Here is a 13749-nt window from a genome sequence, read left to right on the forward strand (position 1 = left end):
TAACAACAATTATTAGTATAATGCTGAAATAAACTGAAAGTTGTCAGTTCACTCTCCCTGCTTGCGAAAAGCATGTGCCAGTGCTTATTAGAGCAAGTTCCAATTGGGCTCATTAAGTAACTAAATAAATAGATACCCAGGGCCTTGCAAACCTGGGCCTAAATTAACTTTCTTCATCTACCCTATAACATTTGCCTGTGATTCCTGCATTCCTTATCGGATGGTACTTTAAGGCTACGCTTAAAGTGGATTAAAAAAGGTGCTCGGTTAAAAATAAATGGGTATGTGCGAGTGCATTACTACCACCATCTTTTGAGAGACTCTGGCTGACCTGGTTTTTACAAATTCACATTTAAACTACCCCCACATTCCTGTAAGTTACTCAAGGACTGATTTTAGAAAAGAAACCTGTTTTTTTCTGACTACATTTTCTCTTCCACTGATGACATAACACTATTTTTAGCCACTGTGTGCACCTGTTCTTTAGAAATCAGTGTCTGTCAAAATACCTCACTTCTCTCCCTGCTCATTAAGCTTACCCTTGAGTTATACTTGTGTTCACTGATCTAGGAGACATTATTTTTGTATTGCTTTAAAATTATAATTTGAAAACATTAGGACAAAGTTCATCTTTTTAGAAGGATATGGCGTAATTTTGTAATCTTCATAAATTCCCTTCTTTCCTCTGACATGTAAATAGTTAGAATAAGGAATTGGCTTTATTCACAGGGCACATTTTCAACTCTGGAAAGTCAAATGGGCAGCTGAGGCAACACAAGAGCCCAGCACTCACAGGCAGGGATCACATATCACACTCTTGCCCAGGACTTTCACGGAGCACTTCCTTTTGATTTCATAGCAACCCCAAGCCAGACACTTAATAAATGCAGTGTTTACCTGAGAAAAACTAGGCCCTAGAGTTTTAGATGATCCACCCAGACTGCCCTACTTAGCACAGTGGCCAACATGTTCTTTGCACATAACTCCTTCAAAAAGATGTATTATTCTTTAGTTACTAGCCTAACAACTTGCTGGCGTGGACTGTGGCCATTTAAAAATCTCCCACATACTCATCTACACTGAGATAATGCTATCCAGAGTCTAAAGTGGGTTGTTGGTTTGTTGTTTTTTTTTAAAGCATGAAAAGCAAAGACTTGTCTGAGTCAAAAGGATCAGTTAGCTTAAAATTAAGAATCTAGGGGCTGGGAAGGTGGCTCAGTGGTAGAGCGCTTGCCTTGCATGCATGAGGCCCTGGGTTCGATTCCCCAGCACCACATAAGCAAAAAGAAAACAAGCTGGAAGTGGCGCTGTGGCTCAAGTGGTAGAGCGCTAGCCTTGAGCTGAAGAGCTGAGGGACAGCACCCAGGCCCAGAGTTTAGGCCCCACGACCGGACCAAAAAAAAAAAAAAAATTAAGAATCTAAGGTCAGAGGCATGGCTCAGGTGGCAAAGTGCTAGCCAATGAGCAAAATCATCAGATCATCAGATATGAGTTTGGGGGGGGGGGGGGATGGTGATGATGAGAAGGGGGAGGGGGGAGAGAGGAGGAAGGGGCAGTCCCCATGGGTTACCAAGCAAGAAAATGATGAGTTCCTGTACACCAAACACTGTTAGTAAACTGTGTCCTACTCCTTCAATTTAACACCATCATCTATTAAATCCCTCTCTTGAATCAGGACCTGTAAATAAGTCTGAGTAACAGTAGCACACTAATTTACTAATTTTTTTTAAAGACCACGCCCAAGAAAAGGTCCTTTAAATTCACTTTTAAGAATGAAAGGCAGGTGGGCGAGAGTGGTTCACACCTGTAGTCCTAGCTACTCAGGAGGTTGAGATCTGAGGATCATGGTTCAAAGCCATAGCCAGCCCATGCAGGAAAGGCTGTGAGATTCTCATCTCCAGTAAACCACTCAGAAAACCGGAAGTGGCACTATGGCTCAAGTGGTAGAGCACGAGCCTTGAGCTGAAGAGTTGGGGAATAGTGCCCAAGCCCAGAATTCAAGCCCCACAACCAACAAAAAAGCTAAGTCTCTGCATTCAAGCGTTCAAGTCCAAGATGGCGGGCACGCACACGCACGCACGCACGCGCACACACACACACACACAAACAGAGGCAAGGTGCTGGTGGCTCATACCTATAATCCTACTCAGGAGGGTGAGATCTGAAGCTCATAGTTCAAAGCCAGCCAGGCAGGAAATTCCCTGAGATTCTTATTTCCAATTAACAAAGCTCGAAGTGGAACTGTGGCTCAAGTAGCAGAGCGCTAGCCATGAGCAAAAAAGCTCAAAGACAGCACCCAGGCCCTGAGTCCCAGGACCAGCACAAACAGAGAGAGAAAGAAAAAGGGAGGAAGCATTCATTATCAACTGCACAAAAAAGCAAACCTGTGTGTACCAAAAAGTACCTATGTTAATTAAGACGCGTGAACACTCATGGTAGCACTATTTAAAACAGCCCACTGCATATATACAGAAGATCCATTATAGAGTGTATATAAATCATGATATATTCACACAAAGGAATAATGAAGATCAGCACTCCACAGGTGACTGTGATTCTCCTACACAGTTGATAAAAGAAACTAGACCTGGGGCTGGGAAGTTGGCTCAGTGGTAGAGTGCTTGCCTTGCATGCCTGAGGCCCTGGGTTCGATTCCTCAGCACCACATAAGCAAAAAGAAAAAAGCTGGAAGTGGCACTGTGACTCAAGTGGTAGAGCGCTAGCCTTGAGCTGAAGAGCTAAGGGACAGTGCCCAGGCCCAGAATTCAGGCCCCACGACCGGACCCAAAAAAAAAAAGAAAGAAAGAAAGAAAGAAACTAGACCTAAGTCCACACACTGTGCAATTCCATTTATAGAAAGTGTAACACTTGCTGGGCTTGCTAACACATGCCTGTAATCCTAGCACTTAGGAAATAAAGGCAGGAGAAACAGGAATTGCAGGACAGTTTGAATTATGAGTCCCTGTCTCAAAGAAAGTAGTGACCAGAGGGAGCAAAAGGGAGTTTTAACAGAGCTGGTAAAGTCCTGTTGCTTGAGCTAAATGCTTGGTATTACATTTTTGAAAATATAAATATATACTAGCTATAACTATATACTTTCCTGTATATATTTCATTGCATCGTATATATTTATTACATTGTAGTGCAACAAAATATATAAAGAAATATATACATATTTTGTTCCATTACATATAATATAGTACAATACTACATTGTAGTACAATACAATATATATAGGAAATACATGATAAAACAAAAAGTTAAGGATCTATCAGGTAGCCTTACTACAAAAGAGGTCAGCAATGTCTCATATGGACAGGACTGGTAAGGAAGGACTTTAAACTGTCCATGCTAAAATGCTAGCCACTAGGACTTTAAGTCCAAACCCTCCTGTTACTACATTGCTCAGCTCACAGCTCAAGTTCATTCTTTCTCCAGTTACATGTGAAAGTCTCTTTGTCCTCAAATACTCATAAATCAGCCTGCTAGGGTTGCAGTCATTAGGTTAAATGTGATCATCCAAGGAAAAGCATATTCATGCTTTAATAATCCAGCACTCAGCAAGCTGAAGCAAAGGGTTGTGGGTTTAGGCCACCTGGCTATACAGCAAAAGCCTTTCTCATAAAAAGGAATCTTACTAACCATGAAGAGAAGATAGTAAGGCTTAAATTACTACTGACTGGTAAATAAAAACAGGAAACTTTTTGGGGGGTGGGGTTGGTCATGGGGCTTGAACTGGGGGCCTGGGTGCTGTCCCTGAGCTCTTTGCTCAAGGCTAACACTCTACCACTCTGAGCCACAGCTCCATTCTTGGTTTTCTGGTAGTTAACTGAACATAGGAGTCTCTTAGACTTTTCTGGCCCAGACGGCTTTGAACCATATCCTAAGAACTCAGCCTCCTGAGTAGTTAGGATTATAGGTGTGAGACACCAGTGCCTGGCAGGAAACTATTTTTTTATAGCCTGCCTATCAAAACTATTTACTGTGCATTCTATTCATAGAGGTAGGAAGAAGATAACATATTTCTTAATTTGAAGGTACTTGTTTTTGTGGTTTTTGAAATGAGAATGTTGTCTCACAATTAGCTTACTCATTTAATGCAATTTCTACTTCTCCCCACTCCCACAAAAAAAAAAACCTGCATTAAATTGATAGAGTTAATATGGTTTTATATTATCCTCATTTTTAGGGAAATATATTGAAGCTCAGAACAGATAAATAACTTGCCTTAAGGGGCACAGAACTAGTGAAAACATTATTGAAATTCTATGATCTTACTACTCTAGCAGGAAAGAAAAAATAATTTGCTATCCCTGATTAAAAGAGATCATCTTCCAAAATGTTGGCTACTTTTTTTTTGGAGGGGGGGGGGGTAGATATTTAGCAGAAGACTTAAACCACACAACTTAAGATCTGTCTTTGACTCACTGAAATAGAAAAACTGTAATTGTCTATAAAATGGACTAACACTGATCTTAAGATTTTGGGAACTGAACGAGATAGTATATGGAGAAGCACAGCACAGATATTAAGATGATATGTTATCTTGTTCAGAGAGATGAATACCCCAGTGCAGGCAAGTACAGGAAACACAATCTCAGAAAACACTAGGAGAGCAGGAAATGCCACCTCTCTTGTAACCAGGGACCAATATGAAGATGTTACATCACTGTAAACTTTTTGGGTATAAGAACTAGGAGACTGAGGATCTGAGAATAGAGGGGGAACAGTGGGCAGGCATGTAACAAGTTTTGATAAGGAAAAAAATAACTTACTTCCTCATTTTTTAAGCTGTTATAGATCAAACTTCCAAGGAAAGTTCCTTGCAGTTACTTTCCTTGCAGAAATTGAGAAAGCATACCACATAGTCCTTACATGATGCAGATTTTCCTCCACAACGTAATTTGTAAATGAATTCCTCCAGGTGGGATGAGAGCTCAACTTGCCCAGAGTGGACCAGAATTGGAGTCACAGGAAACAGAGGCAAGGTACAGTTAGGAGTTTTTCCACATATGGGCAGTCAGTGCACTGGCCTGCCTCCTGCCAGCTGCTTCTCCAGGTAACAAGCCTGGTAGAACCAATGTGAGGAAGATGGAAAACTATGGGAGGTGGAACATGAATGATGATTCTTTCTAATCAGTTCCCCTTTTTTCATATGTGCCAGTGGCAGGGCTTGAACTCAGGGCCTCATGCTCTTGCTCAGCTTTCCCCCTCCTCCCCTCATGACTGGCACTGTACCTCTAGAGCTACATCACTTCTTCCAGCATTTTGCTAGTTAACTGAAGATAACAATCTTAAGGATGTATCAGTTTGGGATAGCTACAAACCTCTATCTTCAGATATCAGCCTCCTGAATAGCTAGGATTATAGATGTGAGCTACTGGTACCCAGCAAGTTCCCCACTGCTAACATTACATACCTGCAGGCTATTACAAAGTTTTTCCGTGCCAGGCACCAATGGCTCACATCTATAATCCTAGCTACTCAGAAGGCAGAGATTTGAGGATCACAGTTTGAAGCCAGCCCAGGCTAGAAAGTCCCTATGAGACTCTTATCTCCAATTAACCAATCAAAAACTGGAAATGGAGCTGTGGCTCAAAGTGGTAGAGCACACTAGCCTTGAGCAAAAGAGCTCAGAGACAGCATCCAGTCCCTGAGTTCAAACCCCACAACTGACAAAATGAGAGAGAGAGAAGGAAAGAGGGGAGGGGACAGGAGGGGAGGGGACAGAAAGGGAGGGGAGGGGAGGAGGGCTTCCCCTCCCCTGTTCTTTTTGGTCAACTATTCTACTAATCGGACAACACAGCAAGATTTTGCAAGAGTTGAAGAGCAAATTTTGCTCAAGTCTTTCTCACAAAACAATATAACCACTGCTCCCTATGCACACCATTATCCGACACCAAGGGCACAACATACCCTGTGCCAGCACATATTTACTAAGATAAATAACAGGAAACAGCCAAGCACCGGTGGCTCATACCTGTAATCCCAGCTTCTCAGGAGGCTGAGATCCTAGGATCACAGTTCAAAGTCAGCCTGGGCAAGGAAAGTCCGTGAGACTCTTATCTCCAATAAACCACTAGAAAACCAGAAGTGGCACTGTGGCTCAAGTGGTAGAGCACTCGCCTTGAGCTGAAGAGCTGAGGGACAGCACCCAGGCCCAGAGTTCAAGCCCCATGATTGACAAAAAAAAAAAAAAACAGAATAGTAAGCCATTTTTGCTGTGCTCTACAGTCTTATTCTGACATAAACCACCTGTTTGACATCTCCACCGAATACCTAAAAAGCACCTTAGACTTAACAATGAGCCAGGCAACAGTGTAATCCTAGCTACTCAGGGGGCTGAGATCTGGAGATCATGGTTCAAAGCCAGCCAGAGCCACCCAAAGCCCATCATGACGCTTTTATCTCCAATTAATCACCAAAAAGCTGGAAGTGGAGTTGTGGCTCGATGGCAGAATGCCAGCCTTGAGTGTAAAAGCTAAGGGATAGTGCTCATGCTCAGAGTTCAAGCCCCAGGACCAGCAAAAAAAAAAATGCTCAACATAGCCGGGCGCTGGTGGCTCACGCCTGTAATCCTAGCTACTCAGGAGGCTGAGATCTGAGGATCGCGGTTCAAAGCCAGCCCGGGCAGGAAAGACCGTGAGACTCCTATCTCCAATAAAACCACCAGAAAACTGGAAGTGGCGCTGTAGCTCAAGTGGTAGAGCACTCGCCTTGAGCTGAAGAGCTGAGGGACAGCGCCCAGGCCCAGAGTTCAAGCCCCACGACCGACAAAAAAAAAAAAAAAAAAAATGCTCAACAGGGCTGGGAAGGTGGCTCAGTGGTAGAGTGCTTGCCTTGCATGCAAGAGGCTCTGGGTTCGATTCCTCAGCACCACATAAGAAAAAAAAAAGAAAATATAAGTGGTGCTGTGGCTCAAGTAGTAGAGTACTTGCCTTGAACTGAAGAGCTGAGGGACAGTGCCCAGGCCCAGAGTTCAGACCCCACGACTGACAAAAAAGTAAAAAGATAAAAATTAAAAATAAAAAAGCTGAACAATGACCAAAGCATAACCATTCATCCATACTCCTCACCGAACCTGAGCCTCCCTACATTCCCAGTCTCAGTAAAGGGCTGTGCCATCTACTCAGCTACTCCTGCTATCTTTGGGCCTTCTTTCCTTCACCTTCTTACACATTCAGGGGCAACCTTTTCAGTCCACCTGCCAAGTCTATTACATTCCTCTACCTTCTGTCATCCTACCTGCATCTACTCTAACTGAGTACTCTCAGTAGCCTTTCCCCACACACCAAATCCATCCCATTCAGTAGTCAAGGCAAGTAAGTCAGTCTTCTGTTCAAAAGGCTGTTCATCACCCTCAAAATACAGGAGAGGCTTGCCTGCCTAGCACATACAAAGCCCTAGGCTTGATCCTCAGCACTGCAAAAGTAAAAATAAAAGTAAATTTAAAAATGAGTAAAGTTGGGGCTGGGAAGGTGGCTCAGTGGTGGAGTGCTCGCCTTGCATTGCATGAGGCCCTGGGTTCGATTCCTCTGCACAACATAAGTAGAAAAAGCCAGAAGTGGCGCTGTGGCTCAAGTGGTAGAGCGCTAGCCTTGAGCTGAAGAGCTGAGGGACAGCGCCCAGGCCCAGAGTTCAGGCCCCACGACTGGACCCAAAAAAAAAAAAAAAAATTAATAAAGTTGCCAGGCACAAGTGGCTCATACCTATAATCCCAGTATCTCAGGAGGCTGAGATCTGAGGGCAGTGGTTTGAAGCCAGCCTGAGCAGGAAAGTCCATGAGACTTATTTCTACTTCACTACCAAACAAAAAAAAAAAAGTAAAGTTCAAGCCTTAACATGACCCACAAACGCCTCTATGATTTACTCCTAACAGACTCTGCCACCTTCACTTTACCCTGGCTAACTCCCTGTCCTCCTCTAGCAATCCTTACCCCGGACCAGCCACAGAGTGTTCTGTCTAGTCTGAGGTCCTGCCTCTAAGCCTTTCACTTACTATTCCTTCTATCTGGAAGACTGTGTCCAAAACCCCCTCTAACAAAAGACATTCTTTGGAACACTCTCAAATATTACATCCTTCAGTCACTCTCCAACACATGCCTTTCTGCTATTTGTTTTTCCATCGAAGCAAGAATGTTTTCTGTCTTATTCACTAATATAGCTCAATCATTATTATAGCTCTACTTGCAAAAAGAAAAGTGCCCAACTATTTCCCATATATAAACACCTGCTATGCACCAAGCACTACTTTAATTTAATAAAGACAGTGGTAGACAAGATAGAAAGATCTGGTTGTCATGGAACCTCATGCTGAAGAGAAGCAGACTAACAAAAACCAAGGGGCTAGGAAGGTGGCTCAGTGGTAGAGTGCTTGCCTTGCATGCATGAGGCCCTGGGTTCGATTCCTCAGCAACATAAGCAGAAAAAGCCGGATGTGTCACTGTGGCCCAAGTGGTAGAGTGCTAGCCTTGAGCTGAAAAACAGCACCCAAGCCCAGATTCAGGCCCCCTGACTGGCAAAAAAAAAAAAATCAAGGCATGGCCAGGTACCTGTGTCTCACACATACAATCCTAACTACTCAGGAGGCTAGGATCTGAGGATCATGGTTCAAAGCCAGGCGGGGCAGGAAAGTCCATGAGACTCATCTCCAATGAGAGTGGTGCTGTATCTCAAGAGGTAGAGTGTTAGTCTTGAGCACAAAGAGGCTCAGGGACAGGGCCTAGAGCCTGAGTTCAAACTGGCCAAAAAGAAAAGGCATGTACAAGAAAAATTAAAGGTAAAGAAGATGGAGTGAAGAAAGGGTACTATTTTATGTAGGATTATCAAAGAAGGCTTCTGCCAACAAGATAGCATCCGGACAGAGACCTGAAGAATATGAGAGGCAAATGAGTATGTCAAAATCCGAAGAGGGATCCAGTTAGGGGCTTAGAACAGGTGATCTTTTCAGTGGATTTCAATGTGTTCTCAACTGGGTGAGTTGAAAAGACATTATAGAAGTCTAGGCAAATTCACAGGACATAATTTATGCTTTTTTTAAAAAAAAATCACTCTAACTGTCCAGAGTAGACTGAAAGATATACAGATAAAATGAAAATGGCTTGCAATGGAGAGTGAGAAGGATTTGCATTCTGGCTATATTTAAGGTAGAGTTGATAACAATAGGATATTCTGATAAGATTGTGAGGTGTAGCTGCCTGCAGGAGGCTGACACCTGTAATCCTAGCTACTCAGGAGGCTGAAATCTGAGGATCCCAGTTGGAAGCCAGCTGGATAGGAAAGTCTGTAAGACTCTACTCTCTAATAAACTACTCAAAAAAGCCAAAGTGATGCTGTCGCTCAAGAGGAAGAGGGCTAGCCTTGAGCAAAAGCTCAGGGACAGCACCCAGGACCAGAATTCAAGCTAGGATGGGCAGGAAAAAAAGCGGGGGAGAGGGATTTGAGGTGTGAGAGAAAAAGAAGTCTAAGCTGGGCATGGTAGCACATCTCTAGGGCCTCGTGTCAAAGATAAAACAAAAGCCAACTCTAGCATGTTGGTGCATGCCTGTAATCCCAGCACTTGAGAGGCAAAAGGAAGAGGATCATGAGGTCCAAGCCAGTCTGGGATACAGAAACAAACCTTGTCTAAAGAGTCACAAACCATACCCACTCCATTCCTAAAAATAGTCAAGAATGACTCCATGACTGTGAGTTTAAGCTTCTCTAGTGATGGAGCTTCTAATTTACTTCTAGGGCAAAGGGGGAAAAGAGGATGATTTGGCCACATTGACTTGAGATGTTGCTAGCCATCAGAGTGTCAATTTCCAGAAACCTGATGGATATACAAATCTGAAAATCAGGGAGACATCTATATTATATTTGTGAAGTGATCAGTCTTCTGTTGATATGGAGTTTTAAAGCCATGCAGCTGAATGAGATGAGGTCTTATAACTCCTCTGGAACACATTCAACCATTTAAATCAGGACAACGAGAACAACCAGCAAAGGAGAATATGAAATTAACACCAGGGAAGAGGGGAGGAGGATAACAGTGCGTAATCCACAGGCTAAGTAATGCTGGAATTACTATCACTTCTGGGAATCTGACCTGCCAACTGGTTACGGTTTTAATCACAGAATCCAGTGGATTAAAGACGACCTCCAGAAAGCTAACATCTCTTGCCAAGAATGATCTTCTGAGCTGTTTTCCCTCACGCTTAAGAGACTAAACAGGTCTTCCATTTCTGAAGCAATTTACCCTTTACTCCATCCCTCGTATAAGTCAATTACTACAGGCCAGATAGGAGTAGAGGTGGAGAGTAACGCAGGGACAGACGCTCAGTCATTGTGTAGCTGACTTTAAACCCCTCCTGTGGGACGGTAAGGAAAGACTCCATTGACATGAAAACCACCCAGAAGTCGGTCCAGTGGACCACCTCTGCCCGAGATGGCACCACAGCGCCCACATGGATGACAGAGGGAGGTCCCTGGGCTCCGCTCCAAGTGGACCCAACCTGCGAATCACCGCCGGCCCACAGAATGACAACACTCCCCGACCGATGGGTGAGTGCGGGAGGCGGGAAGCCCCGCCAGGCCCCTGCCGGCAGGCCAGGGCCCACAGCTGCGGGTACCCCCGGCCTCGGCGCCAGACCCCGGGCCCCTCCCTGCCCCGCCCCCGGGACCCTCCGGAGCGGAGCCCGCCCCGCCACTGCTGGATCCCGTCGAGCTGCACGCCCCGCCAGCCGCGGCGCGCCCGCCACCTGCCGGCCCGGCTCGGCCGCCGCTGCCCGACGCCAGCCGGTACCTGGAAGCGGTAGAGGAAGGCTTCGGGCCACAGGAAGAAGTAGGCCGGGCTGATGAGGCCGAGCTTGCCGACCAAGGGAACGGCGACGGTGGCGGCGAACCAGTAGCGCGTGATGGCGGGGATGCTCCTGAACCAGTCCCCGATGTCCGACATCTTCGCCCTTCACGTGGCCGCGCTGCGCCCGCCGCCCGCACCGGCTCCCCGCGCTGCGCGGCGGGCTCCGCGACTGGAGAGGTCGAGGCGGAAGCCGCCAAAGCTGCGCTGCAGAAGGCGGAGACCGGCGGACGTGGCGCCACCGAATTCGGACAAGCGAGGCAGCGGCGGTCGGCGGCGAAACTTCCTCTTCCGGCGGAAGGAGGACCACGTGACCAGAAGTCCCGCGGCTTAAAGAGATAGCGCCCGTTTTCTTTTTTTTTTTTTTTTTTTAACGTTGCGGCGGAGTTTCAACATCCTTGGGGCGGGGCCAGAAGGGGTGGGGCGGGGCCACAACCAGACTGGTGGGAAGCGGGTTGCCAGGGGCAACGGCAAGCGCTCGCGTGGAAGGCCGAGTCCGGTGAGCCCTGGAAGGTATTTAAAGCGGCAGGTGTGAAAGACTCCCTCATTGCTCAAACGTTTGCGGGACAGGGATCTAGATACAGCAAATACGGCAGCCGACCATACTGATCGGATTCTCTCCTGGAGCTCACATTCTCACGAGGATAGATAAGCAAATGAGTGATGGTGTTAAAGAGAGAAAGAGAGAAAAGAATAAGGAAAGCACATGGGGTAGGGTAGAGTAACAGGGTAGGGATGGAGAAGTATGGAAAAGAAATGAGTTATTTATATAAGAATCCAACGCTGAGCTATTTCTCACCTGTCAGATTGGAAAAATAAAAAAAAGAGGGGGATTCACAGGAATAGAAACAACACATACTTACCCACACTGTCAACTTTTGTCATTTACCTTGAAAATAACTTTTCAATAGTATACGAAAAATCTAACAGTTATTTAATGTTGCATGATATAGAATTGCAGCATATAAAAGCTATTGAGTAAACAATAGTACATGAAATATCATGCAGCTGAAAACAAAGAATAGGAAGCCTCTGTGAACCCATCAGAAGTGATTTCCAAGATATCTTGGTAAACAATCCAAAGCAAAGTACAAAATAGTACATATGATATATTGCTAAATTTCATGTGAGGAAGATGAAAAAGTAAAAGTACATTCATAGATACAGAGTGCTTGTTTGGGATGCACAAGGTCCTACATCAAGTTCCTGGTACCAAAGAATACATATGCTTAAACATGTATTTTTTAAGTGCATTTTTTTTCATTTTGTCGGTCATGGGGCTTGAACTCTGGGTTTGGGCTTGAACCCTGCGCCCTTCAGCTCAAGGAGAGCGCTCTACCACTTGAGCCACAGTGCCAATTCTAGTTTTCTAGTGGTTTGTTGGAGGTAAGAGTCTCACAGAGTTTCTTGCCTGGACTGGCTTTGAACCAAGATCCTCAGTTCTCAGCCTCCTGAGCTAGGATTATAGGTGTGAGCCACTGGCGTCCAGATGAAGTGCAATCTTTTTTAAATAAAAAAATGCATTTCAAAAAGAAATTTAGGGGGCTGGGAAGGTGGCTCAGTGGTAGAGCGCTTGCCTTGCATGCCTGAGGCCCTGGGTTTGATTCCTCAGTACCACATAAGCAAAAAGAAAAAAAGCTGAAAGTGGCGCTGTGGCTCAAGTGGTAGAGCTAGCCTTGAGCTGAAGAGCTGAGGGACAGTGCCCAGGCCCAGAGTTCAGGCCCCACGACCGGACCCCCCCCCAAAAAAAGAAATTTAGTGTTTTAAATCCCTATGAATATTAATGTAAAAGTTTAGCTATTACAAACAGGACTTTCCATTTTCAAGAAAGATGAACTCACAAGGTGCAGACCCATTTTACATTTTTAAATGTGTCTGTCTGGCACCCCTGCTCTCCTAAATGCCAATTGGCCAATTGTGACTGTGATAACTCAAAACAATACTGTTGTGGGCCTCAAACATACCAATATCCCAGGACCTGTGAATGAGACTTTCTTTTCAGATATACGCTTGGCAGAGGTAATGAAGTCAAGCTGGGAGCATATTTGATTAGAATTAGCACCTTTTCAATGACTGGAATACAAAAAAAAAAATTAAAAATACATAGCTGAGTGCCGGTGGCTCACACCTGCAAGCCTAGCTGCTTAGTAGGTTGAGATCTGAGGGTTGTGGTTCAAAAACAGCACAGGCAGAAAAGTCAATGAGACTTTTGTCTCCAATTATCCTGAAGAAAGCTGGAGGAGAAGTGTAACTCAAATGGGAAATCACTAGCCTTTAGTGGGAAATGCCGATGAGAGTGTAAAGTCCTGAGTTCAAGCCCCAGTGCTGGCACACACACAAACACACACACACACAAAGATACACACACATAGGGGCTAAGGCCAAGTAAGGACAGGAGCTGACATCACCCTGAAACATCTAGAAACTGAAGAACTTCAGTACTTGCCAACAACTATAGAAACTGTCTAGAACAGATTCTCCTTTAGTTTCTCAAGTAGCAACCTATCCTGCCAACATTGATTTTGAAATTCTAGCCTTCCAAACTGAGAGAGAAATTCTGTTTAAGCCATTTAGTATGTTCTGTTATGATAGCACTAAGGAATGAATACAAGCCCCCACGCCATGTAGTGAACTATTAATAACTTTTCTTTGGATCTTCTGTGCCATCCAGACAATATGCCTCAAATGCACCCACTCCATCATTCTTACCTCTTTATTATGCACAGATTTGTCCTACTTTTCATTACCTAACATAATGTCTTTACTTGTTTTCTTCTTTGTTTCTCTTAACTAGAAAGCAAGTTCACTGGGTGCCTACTCCAAAGTCTGAGATCTGAGGCTTGAGGTTCAAAGCCAGCCCAGGAAGACAAATCTGAGAGACTTTTTTTGTTTCTTTTTTGTCAGTCATAGGG

General features: G+C 44.7%; 1 protein-coding gene across 1 annotated transcript in view; it reads right to left on the reverse strand.

The window, feature by feature from the left end:
• The window catches only part of Derl1 (derlin 1), a 32923-nt gene extending 21804 nt beyond the window's left edge, over window positions 1–11119 (reverse strand). The window contains exon 1 of the mRNA XM_069991339.1: window positions 10784–11119. Within this exon, the coding sequence (XP_069847440.1) occupies window positions 10784–10936 (153 nt within the window). The 5' untranslated portion in view covers window positions 10937–11119. The remainder of the gene's footprint in view (window positions 1–10783) is intronic.
• Between the last annotated feature and the right edge of the window lie 2630 nt (window positions 11120–13749).

Source organism: Dipodomys merriami, unplaced genomic scaffold, assembly GCF_024711535.1.
Source record: "Dipodomys merriami isolate MVZ:Mamm:240054 unplaced genomic scaffold, mDipMer1.0.p SCAF_4, whole genome shotgun sequence".
Classification (NCBI taxonomy): domain Eukaryota; kingdom Metazoa; phylum Chordata; class Mammalia; order Rodentia; family Heteromyidae; genus Dipodomys; species Dipodomys merriami.